A 17,556-nucleotide genomic window follows, 5' to 3' on the forward strand; every position below is an offset into this window, starting at 1 on the left:
CTAGTTTTTGGTGAAATAAATAAACCACAGAGGGGGCTGCATCAATCCAGTGAGCAGGTTATCTTACCATTATTCACTGTCATGATATTTTCAAGCCCTGTGATTAACATTTTGGTTCCACTTCTTTGCTGTCAGATGTGAAATGACTTGATGAATTCCATGAAGGAGAGCTCTGTCTTTTCTCTTACAAAAGCCTTAAAAACAAATACTTCCAAAGATCCAATGATCTGCTTCCAAAGATCATCGGTGTAAATTTGGTTTTGTACCTTTGTGTTTTCTGTACAATAGTGTTAGTTGGCAGTGTGGAAAGCTGTAGTGGCAGGCATCCTATCCTGCTTTAGAGCTGAAAATAGGTATTTTTTCTAATATGAAAAGATATTCAAATAGATGTTTTCGGTTCCAACAGTTCCTCTTGGCAGTGGGAGCCACAATACAGCAGCAGGGCAAAGTTCTACAATCACACTGGTTGTGTGTGTGTGTGTGTGTGTGTGTGTGTGTGTGTGTGATGTGTGTGTGTGTGTGATGTGGCAGTAATAGATCTGAATAAACCTGAGCAACTTCTGCTGTGTGTAAAGGTGGATGCAGTATTAACAATATAAAACTTCATCCATACAGCTTTGGCCCCAATAGGTATAATTAGTTTGACCTCAATTTAAGTAAAAAAAAAAAAAAAAAAAAAAACAGTAAATAAATTAAAAAAGGCCAGTGTGAAAGTAGTACAAGAAAGTAGTACAATTCAATTCTTCAATGTGCAATTTGTTCCCTTGAAGAGGAAAAAAAACACTTTTAAGCATACAAGGTCCAGTCAGAGAAAATGTTTAACTCTTAAAAAAAAAAAAAAAAAACTATTTGTTTAAAAAACTGTTTTGTGCCATCAATCATTTTGTATGAACTGATGTCATATTTTTCAAATGGTGGATGTTTCTCATGTTGGATTGAAACTCGGCGGTGGTAAAACAAAGGCCCATGTGAAATAGTTGCAGGCTGTAGCAAAGGCAGCAAATAACAGGAATGAAGCAGAATACAGATCTAAAGCTGTAAGTGCACCTGATCACACTCACTGAGGCAAAACTGAAGTGCATGAATATGCAACGAAAACTATCAACCTCTCTTTGCAAAATGTAAATAAAAGCAGGAGATGCTCACCATCACTGAAGTCGAGACAGAACATACGACTGTTAAGGGAAGCCACTTCACTACCCAGAAATCATTTTACCTATTTTTTTTATTATTATTATTAATTTATAATCATTAAATAATTAGGTAAAAATGGGCATTCATCATGCCCATCAAATGTAGGCTTTTCTATTATATGCACTGATCTATTGTTTTATTCATATCCAGAAATCATTTGATTATTTCCTACATTTTTTATCTTTACCTTCTCTTGCATTTTAATGCTTGAAATTCACTATATAAATAAAATTTGAATCTGACTGACTGAACACCACCATTGCTGGTGAAGGGCAGTGTCAGAGGGAATTGAACCTTCACTCTTCCTAGTGTTACTGCCTGAACTACAGACGATTACAGACAAACTCAACTTTCTACACAAAGTACTACAGCTTTGCCTGTGTTTTTATCTCTTTTATCTATGTTTCACTAAAAAATAAATGAATACATTTGCACCAGATCATATGTGTATGTAAAAATACACCAGAGAAAACTTCACCACTATCTCCACCGGCCACTGAGACAAAGATACATGGGTCCCTAGAGGATGTGCATTAGATCAGATTACACGATTTTTGGGTAATGAAGTCCTTCAAACTCAAAAATTCAAAGAGTTACCATCTGCTGCCACTTGAGGCCGCCAAAGTGCCACCTCACCCCCTGCAGGTTCAACCACAAACTGACCTCACGTCTCCAGTGATGGATGGAGAGGCAACATTTGAGTAATACGCAGATGATATATTTACTTTCACTGTATCTAGGCTCTACACAACTGTACTACCACTTTACCTACAGTATATAAAAATGAACAGTTAAAAACAATATTGTGATTAAAAAAAATAGTACAAATGAGGCAAGGACAGTACAATCTATTTTGCAGCTTCAACAAAGAGCTGACACTGACTGGAGTGCAGCAATGGGACTGTTGATTGGACTGCTGCTCTTTGTGTGTGTGTGTGTGTGTGTGTGTGTGTGTAATCTAGGTAGAGAGTTCCATCCTGTTTCCAGACTACACATGTTCATGAGGGCAGTAACTTCACACTTTCTCTTGATTTAGCCCAGTTCAAAGGGGCCCGCTCTACGCTTGTGCTCCTCCGGGACGATCCTTCAGAATATTCAAAAAGCACTTGCTTTGCTTTTTTGGTTTTTGAGATATCAGCATGAATCTGCAGATTCCAAACAGTGACAAATCATTCCTAAAAAAAAAATCAGCATCTTTCTACACAGTGAACTATATCGTTAACAATATTGTTAAAGGGTTAGGACTTATCAAAGCAATGGTATAAAAAAATCAGATTTGAAATATATAAAACATCACTGATCCCAGTTTATGATGAATCAGATGCAAATCTAATCTTTGTATGGGTTTTGGCCACTAGGCTTTCCCAGCAGTTGTAGTCGGCAGCCATTTACTTTTACAACCATTTATACCCATTTTTCATAACTTTTCCAGCCATTTCCATGCTGTTTCCATTTCCTCCAATTCAGTGAGAACAATTCTGCCCTACAACACAAACAGCAGTAAATATTTGAAATTTGTTAAGCGCTAAGGTGTCAGATTTACAAAAATGGCACCATTGCTGTTTTATTGATGATGGAAATTTGTAATATTTTTTTTTCCCAGTTTCACTATTTTCCCATTATTATAGCTTTTCAATTGCAGTATAAATCTCCTACCAACCTCATGGAGGTCCACTGGACAACCAGGCAAGAACAAGACAGATCATTAGAAAGCAAACACACAGCTGTAATGTGAGTGGATCTGTTCGGTACAGTAAGTAAAGTGAAAGTGAACAGTCTGATTCTAAATTTGGCAGTCTATGAAAGCATCTTGTCTTTAGCCCTACAGCTCATTTGTCTCTGGCTCCTTTGGTTAGCTTGCAGGCTAATTTATCAATCCAGGCGGTGGTGATGTTAACATGCAGCGACTAGCCACTGTGATGGTGCCCCACAGGCCATGAAGTCAAGACAATGAATGTTGCTTGCCGTGGGAGAACAGGATACAGTAACTTTGTAGAGAAATGGCTTTTTCCCCTTGATAATCTCAAGAGAACACAAAGTGAACAATAACTTACTCCACATGACATGAGTGTCAGAAATGTTCTGTGTGGAATAGAGGCTGACATTTTTTTCAGGAATCCTGAGACTCCTGAGATATTTCGTGGGATCGCTGTGGGATGGGAGTCAATTTCATTATTCGTCATGTGGCTGGGACGGGACAAAAAAAAAAAAAAAATCAACACAAGCAGAAAGGACGCAGAGGCGGATCTCGGGAAATATTCATGAGGGGCTAAAGGGTGGCATGGAAATTTTACAGGGTGGCAGACAGATACACAGATGGATTTTCAGGATGGATTTTCAGTCTTGTACATTTCTGACAAGCAACAACATTTTAATATTTTTTTTTTCTTTTAGACTGCCTAAACTGGGGTGGCAAAGCCTATTTTTAGGGCGGCAGCTACCACCCCATGCCCCCATGGTAGATACGCCCTTGGCTGGACAGGTATCATAACAATGATCAGGTCAATTTTCATATGAAAGTATGCAGTTTGAATATGAACGCTGTTTTCTTCATTTTGAACATAATGCTAGTCATTTTGTTGTCATTTTTATTCCCTCCTGTCTGCTCTGGTTGCTGATGGTGTGAATAAAAAACTGCCCAGCAGAGCACAGAGTAATAAAAGAAGTCATTGCATTGCATAATGGTGGGATGGGACAGGATTTTTTTTCAGTCTGTCATGGGACTGGGATGGTAAAGGAGTATTTTTGTGGGAGCTGGAGTGGGACAGCAGTGAAAATGCACTCCCATGCCACCCTCTGCTGTGGAACACAAACGTAAAAATGGTTGCTTACATTGGTTTTCAGGTTTTCCTCCAGTAAGCATGGCATGTGATGGAAACCTCGAGAGATAACAGACCTGCACATTTCATGTTATGTTTTTCGTTTTCATCAGCGTGCAACTCAAGATAGCTAACAAAGGCAAAAATCACCACATTTAAAGTTAGTTGCGAAATGCTTAGTTTGCAGTCAGAAATGACACAGAAAGGAACCCAATCTATGCCTTATGGTTGTTACCAATGAGCAGTGGACCTCCAATATGGCTGCCAGAGAGGGTGTTTCATCACCCGAACACCTTTTACTGCTGTTGAGCTTTGGACGGCAGAATCATGGACTGAACCAGACTAAAAAATGCTCAAGACATGGACAGGCTGGCTAGAGAAAGAGATAGGTCGCTGGTTTCAGCTCACACACGCACAAAGAGATAAACTGCAGCAGGAAAACGTTTTGTACGCAGCAGATATCAGTTTGGTCCTAGTTAACAGTAAGACTGGTGGTCATAGTAAGGTAGCACATATGGTTAAGTGGTAAGACAGTGTACGCGTTTGGCAACAAACACACTCGCCTCCATGATCTGCCTTGCACTGCGACAGGGCTGGTGGAAGCATTACTAAGAGTACGGGCACCTCATGTGAATCTACAGTCTGTACACATTTACACCACATAAATAACCCTCTCATGGGAGTGCAGTACTTGGCAACATGTTTGTTTTCGTTCCTGTCCTGGGCTCTCTGATCAACGTAAGGCCACGGTGGGCGTGCTTTTTGTCGAGGCATGTTTTTCAGAGTGAGGAAAACGTCTCTTAAGACTGGCTGGAGGACTCTGCAGTCCCTAAAGACCGAGGAGGAAACAAAAAACGCAGGAATTGTTCGTATAGGAGGTGAACAGCAGCTGGTGTGTGGCGTGGAGAAGGGCTGGCCACCCCGCAACAATCAACATACAGCAAATAGTGTAAGTATAAGGACATTGGATTGTGTGGCTGGTCTCATGTGTTATAAAGGATTTGGCATCAGAGGATGAATGTGAGGCCAAGCCAATAAACCGTCGCCGTCTTGTTACGCAGCCTTCCTTTGCAGGTGAGAGGTTGCAATTCCACGGATCTCACGTGCACACGCTGCACAGTAATCTCTTCATTCTGTGTTTCATTTCATCATCAGTGCGGATTAAAAAAAAAAAAAAAAAAAAAAAAACATTTGGAACTACAACAAATTTGTGAAAAGTCAAAAAAACTCCAGTAGCGCCCCGACGACTTCCATTGTCGAATACATAGAGTTCATACTTTATGCACAGCACTATAGTTACAGTATAACCACCACATTCAGAGAACAGTGAGGACACTGATACATGAGAAGTGTTAACAACACATCGCCAACCTGCTGGCGAGGAAAAACCTCACAGTCTCACAGATCGGTGTTCAGTGAGTGCAGAAGCCCGCCTGCAGCGTGTCGCCAATGAAACGCCAGCTGCAGATCCGCAGTGACGGAAACCTGGCCGCTTTACCGCGCCTGCTACAAGGCCAGAGACTGAGGAGCCATCACCGTCGCCTGCCAAGTCGTCTCCCCGGCACCTCGTCCTACTTTCCACACTGTGGCCGCGCCAGGCGTCAGCTGTTTGCCAAAGGAAAGTAACAAGGAAAAATTAAACATCACACCGGGTGCTTAGGTTGGGTTTTCCTGCAACTGGGAACGATAATCCTGGAGTCGCGCTTGGGCCGAGGGGGCAGATTTGCTTTTAGCTTGCGCCCGCTAAGGAAACATGAGAGGCAAATTACAGGTGCAGATAAGTAAAACCTGGAGAAAATACAATAGGAGCTGGCACAAGCAGCAGCCGGGAGCGCCAACTGAAGCAGAAACAGCTTTTTTTCTGCCAGTCTTCCTCAGACTTGGCGGTGGTGGGGGCACAATGGACCTGCCAGCGTCCTTGGCATCAGCCTCATTTCTCCGTTATGATCTCCTCATATTTAGGCGGCGGGTCACTATAGGAAGGCGCCGAGGTCTCGTCACCGCTGCTCTCCAGGTGTCCCGTCACCTCCTCGTAAGACGGCGGCGGCGTGGCACCGGACAGCCGGGACGCCACCGACAAAGAGGAGTCCTGCACGTAGAGGGCGCGAGTGTTCTGCTGCTGGCCGCGATGGGATTCCGGCTGGGAACAAGCCGACAGCGCCCCTCCGCCCCCTCCTCGCTCCACGCCGCTCACCACCACGGTCGGCCGGGAGCTGGACTCCTGGTGGGTGCTGTCGGTGTGTGTGGGGGTTTCGCGGTGCACCAGGATGCGTGGCAGGCTGCGCGTGCTGCGGTTGTTGGCCAGGTAGCGGTTCTGGGTGTAGGCGGGCCGGCGGCGCGTGGCCTTCTGCAGCTGACACCTCCACAGCAGGAAGAGGGCGATGATGATGAGGAGCGCGACGCCCAGCAGGGGGACAACCATGTAGACGGTGTCGGCGCGCTCAGAGCGGCCCTCGCCGTTGCTGCTCACTGTGTAGACGCTGCGGGTTTTCCAGAACTCCATCTGCAGCCAAAAGAGACATGTGGCATTTCACACTTTTTTCCAGAGCAGCTCAGACAAGTTATGAAAAGGAATGAAAAGGAAAATAAAGTCATGTTTAATATGTAAAAGTTAATGTAAAGCCAGACTGTCATTAGGAATAAAGAAACTCTGACAGAGTGATCAGGACCCTCCACTTTGCTCTGTCGGGTTTATTTTGCGATAGTGACCAGCTGGTCCCACATTATCCCACTTATTACACAGATACTTGAAAAAAAGCAATAATTTTGAACAAAATATTAATTCTGCAATGTTTGCAATAGTCCATAGATTCTAATTGCATCCATAGGAAGACGTGCAAATAACGCTTAAGCAGCCCGCTACACTTCATAGTATACTCTTTATGATAATGTGTTTTTTTGTATATTTATTTGTTGTTTATGTGCTGTTCATGATCTTATATCCATGTTATAATGACCTTTTGGCTCCAGCAGGTGTGTTAGCTAGCTAGTTTAACAGTAATAAGTGTAGGCTGGACTTGCTGCATGGACTGATACATCAAACCTGCGTGAAGTAACCATCCATAGCAACAATCAGTTATTCATAATGACAGTCATCATTCAGAAATACCAGACTGCAGAACGCTGTCAATGACCAATCAGGTTCAAGTGTTCAACAGCCATGGAATAATAAAACATTCCTTTTAAGGATGGTATAGCTAAAATATGTAATTCATAAGAGTCAAGTGAGCAGTTTTGCAGGTGAGGGAAACTTTGCACATAAGAATGGTGGATTGTGGATTAAATTGTTTAAAGATAATAACTGCTCACTCGACACCCACTGCACTCCTGACCAGACAGGAATGAGCTTCCCTCTGTGGTCCCTCTCAACAGTTCTTCCATTTTTTCCCCCAAGTGGCCTTTGGGATTTTGGGGGTGAGTTTTTTTTGGCCTGCCATTAGGGTTTAGGTCAGGGGGTGTCGTTGCGTTTTCTATCAACTGTGGCCCTGTCATGTCCTTGGATGCTGTAACTGTGATAAAGGTCTCTAGATAAACATGAATTTGAACTTTGACATGTGATGAAAATAGCACTCAAGAATCATAATGACTAATAACGTCCATGTTTTTAACCGGCTTTATCAACCCGTTACAACTAAAACCTACACTTAAACTAAAATAAAACCAGAAACAGAGTTTGGTGGCACAAACAGTAAAATAAATAATAAAAAAAACTACAAACTACAAACAGATGAATCATTGGAGAGCCCTGATGCTGTCACTGAAATTCAATCAACGTTAGACACAATAAAACAGAGCCCCACTGTATTCAGATTGCTGAATCTGGTCTGGAGTGAATGACCTTCAGCACACTATGAGCTGCTGACTCCCTGTCTGCTCTCACCAGCTGCTGTTTGTCTGCTTGGTCTGTGGTGCAGTCATCTGTTTCTTTTTACTCTGTGTGTTTTTTACCGTTTGATTTTGTACTTACTCTCCCTGTAGGGGGGCATTTATGTACAGTGCCATTTGCCATTTATGTACAGTGCCTCCATTAGGCCAAAGTGTGTAGTTTTTCAAATGTTGATATACAATTAAAAATTCATTATCCATGCAAATTTCATCAGACCAGTATTGGTGCAAAGTAACTCAGTCCTACTTCAGTTCAGGTTCAGACATTTGAGACTTAATTATTTTCCTGAAATATTTTTCCTGCACTACATTTATCTGACAGCTGGAGTTACTGGTTACTTTGCAGAAGAAGCTTTTCCATGTGAAACATCAGATGTGCTGCATTGTGAGAGTGTAGACCAACCAACAGGACATGGAGCAGTCACAGCTACAACATTAAAATACTGCCTACAGGTTAACACATCAATAATTTAACTCTCTGAAAGGAGCCGTTTTTCACAATCACTACTTTCACCCTACATTTTACTGAGAATATTTCTAGGCCAGGGGTGGGAAACCGCAGCCTCAGGGCCATATGCGGCCCACGTGACCATTTGATCTGCCCCCCGAGGCGTTTCAAGAACACAGAAAAAGCAACTCAGAAATGCTCTAGACAGCAATTACCTTTTGTTCTGCAATAACAGAAAATAACATAACATGTCCTTCCGGTGTTTGCTTCCGGCTATATGCCTGTCTCTGGCAAAGACTGACTGACCCAAACCTGGAAAACCATCATCATCATCATCATCATCATCATCATCATCACTACCATCTGACATTAGCCGTCTCACCAAACAGAGGCAGTTCCAGCCATCATAGTAAGGTTAATGTGACGTTTGACCAATAAGAAGCATGCATATTTAATAGTTAATTTATAATTATTAATATTAGAATATGAATAAAGGATGTTACCTAATGTTCCCCTGTAAAATATTCCCCACCCTTGTTGTAGACTTTCACTGAGGGAGCGTTTTGACTACATCACTATTGCAACAGAGTGGTATTACTCTGCGTTCTTAATTGAAGACCAATTTCACTGAATGGAGCACAGTCAGATGAAACTGAACTCAGCAGGACCTCAACAACACAGCTGCTGTGTTAACCAGCCGGTGTGTTTTCAGTGGAAAACGCTGACTAACCGTCCTCTCTTTGTTCTCAAACACTTCGTTGGCCTCCTCGAAGCTGCAGCTCTCCTCGCCACACTCCCGCTCGATGTTTCCCTGCCTGAACTCCTCCAAGAAGCCGTTGGCTCGAGGGAAACGCTTGAGGATGGAGTGAGCATCTCTGCCATCTAGGAACGCTGTGAAACCATAGGACAGGGTTCAGATTACTGAAGCTAGACCGCTACACTCCTGATCAAAAATTTAAGACCAGTTGAGAAATTGCAAGGATTTACATTTTGCACTGTTGGATCTTAAGAAGGTTCTAAGTAGAGCTTCAAAATGCAAAAAGAAGAAATGGGAATGAGACAAAAAAAAAATTTGAGTAAGCAATTTATTGCAAACAACCATTAAACTGAAATAGGCTGTTCATCAGCTGATCAAAAGTTTAAGACTGCTGCCTTTAAAAGCCCAAATCTTGGCAAAAATGTGGATTCAGTGTCATTTTCTGTCAGGTATCCACACTGTCATGACCTCCTGATGGCAAAGGCAAAAAAGCTTTCTGTCTTTGAACGCGGTCGGATTGTTGAGCTGCATTAGCAAGGCCCAACAACAAGGCCCTCACAGCATGCCATTGCTGCTGAGGTTGGACGCACTAAGACAGTCATTTTTAACTTCCTAAAAGATCCTGAGGGTTATGGAACAAAAAAGTCAAGTGGTAGACCCAAAAAAAATGTCACCAGCCCTGAGCCGGAGGATCCAATTGGCTGTCCGTCACGGGACGATCCTCGGCCCAAATAAAGCTTTTCACTGGTGCCAACTGCGGTCCAATAACCATCAGACGGCATCTGCGAGAGAAGGGTTTTAAGAACAAAAAACGTCTTCAAAGGCCTCGTCTCCTTCAACGGCACAAAATTGCCCGTTTGGAGTTTGCATGAGAACACCAAACATGGGACAATGAAAGGTGGAAGAAAGTTTTATTCTCTGATGAGAAAAAATTTAACCTTGACGGTCCTGATGGCTTCCAACGTTACTGGCATGACAAGGAGATCCCACCTGAGATGTTTTCTAAACGGCACAGTGGAGGGGGCGCCATCATGATCTGGGGGGCTTTTTCCTTCAGTGGAACAACGGACCTTCAGGTTGTGCAGAGGCGTCAAACGGCAGCTGGCTATGTGGAGATGTTGCAGGGGGCATCCCTCATGACTGAAGGCCATCGTCTGTGTGGTCATGACAGGGTTTTTCAACAGGACAACACTGCAGTTTGCAATGCCCGCCTGACAAAGGTCTTCTTCCAGAGAAATAACATCACTCTTTTTTGCGTGTTCCCCTGATCTAAATCCAGTTGAGAACATTTGGGATTGGATGGCAAGGGAAGTTTACAAAAATGGACACCAATTCCAGACAGTGGATGCCCTCCGTGAAGCCATCTTCACAACTTGGAGCAACATTCCCACTAGCCTCCTGGAAACACTAGCATCAAGCATGCCGAAACAAATTTTTGAGGTGATTAACAAGAAAGCTTTTTTGCCTTTGCCATCAGGAGGTCATGACAGTGTGGATACCTGACAGAAAATGACACTGAATCCACATTTTTGCCAAGATTTGGGCTTTTAAAGGCTGTGGTCTTAAACTTTTGATCAGCTGATGAACAGCCTATTTCAGTTTAATGGTTGTTTGCAATAAATTGCTTACTCAAAAAATTTTTTTGTCTCATTCCCATTTCTTCTTTTTGCATTTTGAAGCTCTACTTAGAACCTTCTTAAGATCCAACAGTGCAAAATGTAAATCCTTGCAATTTTTCAACTGGTCTTAAAATTTTGATCAGGAGTGTATACTGGTGCCAGTGTTGGCCTTTCATCAAACATGTGAGGTCGGTCAGTCACATGGTTCACTGCTCATGTGATGGAGGTTCATCCTTGAGCATAACAACATCAGCATTCAATTTTTATTTTATTTTCTGCAGATTTACTAATTTAAAGGTGCTCTGCACAAAATTTCCAAGGGTCAATACAAGTGGTTGAGTCTACATGGTTCTCACTGTTTATTGTCTGTTGAGTCACATACATTGACCCTCAGCAATTTTGCACAGTGCACTTGTAAGAAAAGCCTAACATATCCCATAAGTCTGGGTTTCAGAGGAGATTTTCATTGTCTTCTGATGGTCTAAATGCGGCTTGAGAGGCTGTATTCCATGGTAAATATAAAAAATAAAAAAAAAATCCACAGGAAACACTGGATACATGTCACTATAAATGTGTATGTGCACAAAGTACATGAATACTACAAGCAACCTTCAAAAATCCCTATCTGTATAAATTTAATCCTGCTCTGCTCCCCTATAATGAAGGCAAATGGCAGCACTAGGTTAACTAATATTTTTGGACGTCTTTACGCAGAGATTCACCACCATGATACCAGTAAACACACTCCTCACGGCTAAATGTCTTCTGTTTTAATGTCTACACTCTAATGTTTTAGAGAGAGAGGTGGTTGTACTTGAAATGGGGTCAGGCTTAGCATGAAGCAGCACTGAAACCACGCAGGGTGACAGATTTCTATGAAAAATGTATGAAACAGAAGCATGAAGCTGCAGAGCCCAACGTGCCTCAGTACAAGTCAGCAGTCACCTTTCTGCATTGATTTGTGGGAATACAATAAGGCCTATGGGGCATCATTACATGGGTTAACAATCATTACATAGTTAAACCATCTTCCCAGTGTGATGCAAATTAATGAAATTTGTAATGATGCTGTTATCTTCCACATTTTGTTACAGTCCATTGTTCCTGGTAAGAGTCTTTTTACCAGCCACCAGCAGTATAGTAAATTAAATTTTAAATATCAAAGCAGCAAATTAACTCATTGGTGTGATAGAGTGATGATACAGTGTCGGGTCAACGCTCAAATTTAAACAGCCGTCAGATTTTTTTATAGCCATTTTATTATTGTTATTTTTTAGGATAATAATATTTACAGCAAGCATTTTTTGTGTCTGTTGGTCAACTTGTGGTCCTTAAATGCTTTTCAAAGGCATCTGAACACAGCCTCAAAAAAAAAAGAAAAAAAAAAAAAGAAAAGATGTTTAACTACATAATTTTATTAATAACTGTTATATTGTAAGTTTTTAAGAATTGTTTGCTAATTTTCATGTGACTCTTTGGCAAATTTTCTGGTCTTTTGTGGGGTTTTTTTTCTGGTAATTTTCTTGTAATTATCATTAGTAAGTATTAGTAAGTATCATTAGTATTATTATCATTATTTTTGCATTATTTTTTACTTGAAAGAAACTGAGTACATTTGCTCCAGTTTCAATCTGTGAATTGCATCCAGTTTAAGTTTTTTGTCCCCATGACAAATGACTCAGCAACACAAACACTACATCGTCCTGTTTTGTTCTTTTCCCTTCTCATCCTTTCATTAAATAATCTTCCTTTCTTTGGTATTTCTATTTTGTTTTCATTGTTTGCTGTTTTTGTAGCTTGAGCGGGCCTTTTCATGCCAGCACAGACCAGCAGGCTGAGCCACTTAACCCACCACCATGTCTGCTGGAACAAAGAAATCTACCTGGCAGGAGCTAATGTGCCTCCCTGTTTGCAGCCATGCATTTTGTTAAGTGTGAGTGTGTATCTGTTTGAGGACGGGCTGACCTCTGCTTTGAAAACAGCAAATCAGCCATTTATTAGCATTATTGATTCTATTCAGTGGAGCTGAGTGTGTAGGCATCAGTGTGTCTCCTGCTCACCTGCAGCCATGTTACTGCTGCTGCTGCTACTCGCTGTCACACACACTCCAGACCTGAGGGGAAACACACATTACAGCATTACACACAGTAACATGTGACTGACATCATCATTTATAATGTACACAAACTGGACGACATCTACAGGCAGGCCACCACTTCCCTTTTCTCTCACTTTGTTACCTACAGAGACCCTGCATGGTGCATTCAGGGACGATCAGAGCATTTCAGTTATAAGCCCCTAAACGTTGGGAGTGGGGGGAAAAATCGAATCACACAAGTAACTTTTTTTTAACAATTTTTGAAGATTTTTTTTTTTATTATTATTACTGAACCAATGTAAACTAAACTAAACGACCTAAAGAATCCATTGGTACCAAGCATGTCATGCTAGATTGTCAGCAAGGGCACGAAATATTGCTTCAAAGCTAGGCTAAATTTTGGCGAGGGATACACTGGCCTGACTATTTTCACCAGGGGCCCTTGACCTCTGACCTCCAGATATCTGAATGAAAATGGGCTCTATGAGCACCCACGGGTCTCCCCTTTGCAAAGATGCCCACTTTATGCATATTTATTATTTATGATTCATGTGTGATGATGTTATGTCATGCAGTGAGACCATTTTTTCAAATTTGACATCACTGTATAAAATGACCTATCGTGACCTGAAGATAATCACAGCCACATCAAACTTTATAAGCACAAACTAGGAGAATTCAAAAAAACAAAAATCCTAATATCGAATGGCAATACTTGTAGAATCGACACTCAAGTATTGCAATAATACCAAATCAGGAGATAGCCCTACTAAATGTACAGTCACACAGGGGTGAATTTTCACCACTTCCCCTTTACTGTCTGCATAGTCCATGTGCACTGCATGCTGGTTTTGGTGCGGCCCGAATCCAGGGGTGACATCGACATTGGCACCTCCCACATTTGCACAAAACATGCAAGTCACAGGCAGCTGCTGTGGCTCACCGCCTCTCCAAACTTTTTAGCTGGAGCGTGCAGACATGAAATGAAGCAGAATTCACTGACTGCACGGCCTATTTCTGGCATGGAACTGATTCAGAAATAAATCTGGAAGGACAGTTTTGGAGAAATTGGATGGCTTCACCTACCAGGTGTGTAAAAAAAACCTACAGCGCTGATGGAAGCTGTGGCGTAGTGATACGAGTTAATGAAAGCAATCTGGGAAAAATCGTCCTCATTTCTAACCTGTTAGCTAAAAGTTTGTCAGCAGTAATGTCTGTCTGCCACAAGGTGTCGCTTGTTCACTGGATTGAGGCTGGGCAATATGGACACAATCAAATATCACAATATTTGACTAATGGTGCCCTCTCAAGATATTTCCATATAAGATTCCATATAATCATTAGTCATTTGGATATGACGATCAAGCAGCTAAAGACAAATATAAGAAAGGCTCCAACAGTCGGATAAGTTCAGAAAACTGCATTCCTTTGCTGTAACGCAGCCTTTATAACCAAGAAAAGGCAACATTTATGCCATATCACGGTTTTATGGCATCAAAAACCCCAAACGATATCTAGTCTAAAATCAGGATATTGATATAATATCGATACATTGCCAGCTCTACACTGGATTAGCAATCAGCACAACAAACTGGCTGTTTTGTGGAGTGATGTGATGAGACGCGACAAAGCTGTCTCAGTTCTGGCCAATCACAACTGAGTATTTAGCAAGGCTGCGTAATAGGCTACATTTCACAACAAAAAAAAAAAACACAGCTTCTTTAACTATGGTTCACTAAATATCACTGCATATATGTTAATACGTGCTGTACATGTCTATAATTTTAAGCAGTCAACACACAGTAGCAACTGCAAATGAATCCATGGATAGTAATCCATACTCTTCTCACACCATATAGTTTACATTACATGATGAGATTTCCAGCAACATACGGTATGTATACATAATTACAGCCTTGGTTATTTCATTTTAATTTTGATCTACCTTTATTGGTTATTTGAAGAAGAAGAGGGTGAAAGGAGACTATAAGTGAAGCATTTTTCAATCAACAACCGATATTTGACTTTGCTCTGTCTACTTGTTACCAGATAAACACACTGTCCCCAAACAATTTGAATGTGACCTTACATCGACACACCACCTCCCTCTGATACTCACAGCCAGTTTTCCACATAAATGCTCTATAAACTCTGGATTACGGTACAGAGGGATAAAAGATCCTGTGTGATGCTCACTGAATGATTCACACATGACAGACACACATAATAGTCTCACTGTTTGTCTGTGATGATACTGCGGCTCATAAACACTCCCATGCACAGGACTCATGCAAATAAAAACACATGAAGCCTTTCTCCCTGTCATAGACTTCAGTCCTCTGTATCAGTTTGTACAGCAGCACAGATCTGTGCAGTTTGGATCTGAACGGAGGAAATCACATCAGCTCTGTTCTGGCTCCACGTCCCGGGCTTCCTGCGTCATAGTTTACTTTGAGATTTTACTGATTACTTTTAAAGCTCAGATTAGTTTGAAACCGAGTTACATCTCCACCCTCTTAACCACTCTGAGTCTGAGCTGAGGACTTCTGGTTTCTAAAAGAAAAACCCACCCCGAAAACATTTTGACTCAGTTAAAAACATCCATTAGAGATGTGCCTTGCAGGTCATATTTGTGCAGTCATATTTTTCTTCAAAATCTGCACTGGGGACAGACTTTGGTGCCACTAATATTGAAGCCTATGGGATTGGATGTGGAATAGCTCAATATAAAGCACTACATCTCTGCTGCTTGAACATGTCCCATGTGCATCACATGTGCATTACTTGTTGTTAGCCAACATTAATGAGACGATGCTAATGTCAGCCACATGCATGTTTAGAACAGGCCTGTCACACTCATATCAGGAAGCAGGCCACATGATCCGAGTCCACACATGGATAATTTAGACTACTTTATGAGTTTTTATTTTAATTCAGTCAATGTGTAGCTCACCAGTCAATGAGAAATCATATGTTAGTACATGAACACATAATGTAGAATGACATAAAGCAGAGGCGAGAACTGCAACAATTATACAGCACACAGGTTTGTCATTTTCCTCCCAGTTGCAATTACATTTCACTGCTGCTGTACCCGTACATTCATGCATGTGACGAATAAATCTTGAACTCTTGAACTCTTGAGAAGAAAACACCTGCCTTTTCCATCTTTCTGGAAAAATTCAGCGTTCCATGTCAACCTTTTGCTTTGCCAAACTAACATAATGCAGCCACAGTCAGTGCAGCAACTAGCAGCGCTGCACAATATGGACAAAATTTCATACCTCGATATTTATGCAAAATATCTCAACAGAGATACGATAAATGATAAAATTATGGGTTCACACTTTAAAGTTTAAGGGCAACTGTCCCATTCTTCTTCTTTATCAGGGAAATGTAGGAACCAGTACAAGCAGACATGTTGAAAATTCATTAATATTGATTTTCACTTTTTTTTTTTTTTTTTTTTTTTTTTTAATCTGGCCTGATACAGCTTTAAGACTAAAGACTTGCCACCGGCAGAGCAGCTTTGTCTTTAAATGACTTCTTCAGACCTGTAAGCTATGCATTGACATGATGTAATGCTTGTGAGGATCTGGGCCAGTTGGCTGACCCAAAAACCCTCTCCCTCTCTCTCTCTCTCTCTCTCTCTCTCTCTCTCTCTCTCTCTCTGACATACATTCTCTGGGAAAGAGGAAAGAGGAAAGAGCTTGAATAATGCAGGATCGAACTCGCTAAAATATCACATGTAGGTTTTCACGTAAAGCAGGCAGCCCCGTTTAGCCCAGCACTGGCAAATATAGGCTACTATAAATATAGATGGAGCAGGATGGAGGAGAGGAGGGGAGGGGGGTTTCCATAGCAACAGAGATGGAGATGGGAGAGGACCTGAATCCAGAGCAAGTTGAATAATTGGGATACAGAAGATGACAGTTTCAGATGGGATATCTAGGATATTAAAATGTATTACTCAGTCTGGACTGGCATCTCTCTCTCTCTCTCTCTCTCTCTCTCTCTCTCTCTCTCTCTCACACACACACACACACACACACACACACACACACACACACACACACACACACAATAAAAGCCGACTACTTACTCAGTCGGCAGCGTCCTGTGGTGTAGTAAATGACTGTAAACCAGGCTTCTCTCTCAAACAAATGTAGATAAAATTAGACTTTTAAACCAATCATTTTATTACAAGTGTAGAGAAAATAAAGCAGTTTTTGCTGTCCATAAATTAAACTCTTAACGACTTATATACTGAGGGCTCAGCGCCTCCTTCTCCTGCTTCTGTAACAGCGTTTAAAAAATTAATAATCAAGACTCGTGCCGAGTTGGAGTCATATTTTTTCTCCTGACAGGAAGACTGCTGAGCGCGTGTCCCGTCTGAAAACAACAACAACATGAAAGCACAGAATGGGAGGTAAGAAGACATAACATGAAGCTTACCTTCATAGCGCTTGAGAAAAGCCTTTTCCCCTTCCATCCCTGACTCTCCAGCCAGGGAACTCCCACATGAGTCACTGAAGGAGGCTGTGACTGACGTCACGGCGGGCCAATAGGAGCGGAGGCTTCCCCGCGGCTAACCAATCACAGCTGCGACACGACCTCGCCGACGTGCGGGGAGGAACGTCCGCTATTAAAAAAAAGAGAGAGAGACAGAGAGACAATAAAATAAAATAATAATAATTAGCATTTAAAAAGAGGTTGCTCGGGGGTTAAGTTGTCTG

The 17,556-nt window shown here is 41.7% G+C and overlaps 1 protein-coding gene across 1 annotated transcript; it reads right to left on the bottom strand.

Moving 5' to 3' along the window:
* Positions 1 to 5,241: 5,241 nt before the first annotated feature.
* On the bottom strand, positions 5,242 to 17,355 carry prrg3 (proline rich and Gla domain 3). Its single transcript, XM_030069064.1, has 4 exons — positions 17,276 to 17,355; positions 12,783 to 12,835; positions 9,077 to 9,237; positions 5,242 to 6,516 (listed from the first exon to the last, which is right to left on the bottom strand). The coding sequence occupies exons 2-4, from the start codon at positions 12,790 to 12,792 to the stop codon at positions 5,944 to 5,946; spliced, it is 744 nt and encodes a 247-aa protein (XP_029924924.1). The 5' UTR covers positions 12,793 to 12,835; positions 17,276 to 17,355; the 3' UTR covers positions 5,242 to 5,943.
* Between the last annotated feature and the right edge of the window lie 201 nt (positions 17,356 to 17,556).

The sequence above is a fragment of the Myripristis murdjan genome, chromosome 14 (assembly GCF_902150065.1).
Source record: "Myripristis murdjan chromosome 14, fMyrMur1.1, whole genome shotgun sequence".
NCBI lineage: Eukaryota > Metazoa > Chordata > Actinopteri > Holocentriformes > Holocentridae > Myripristis > Myripristis murdjan.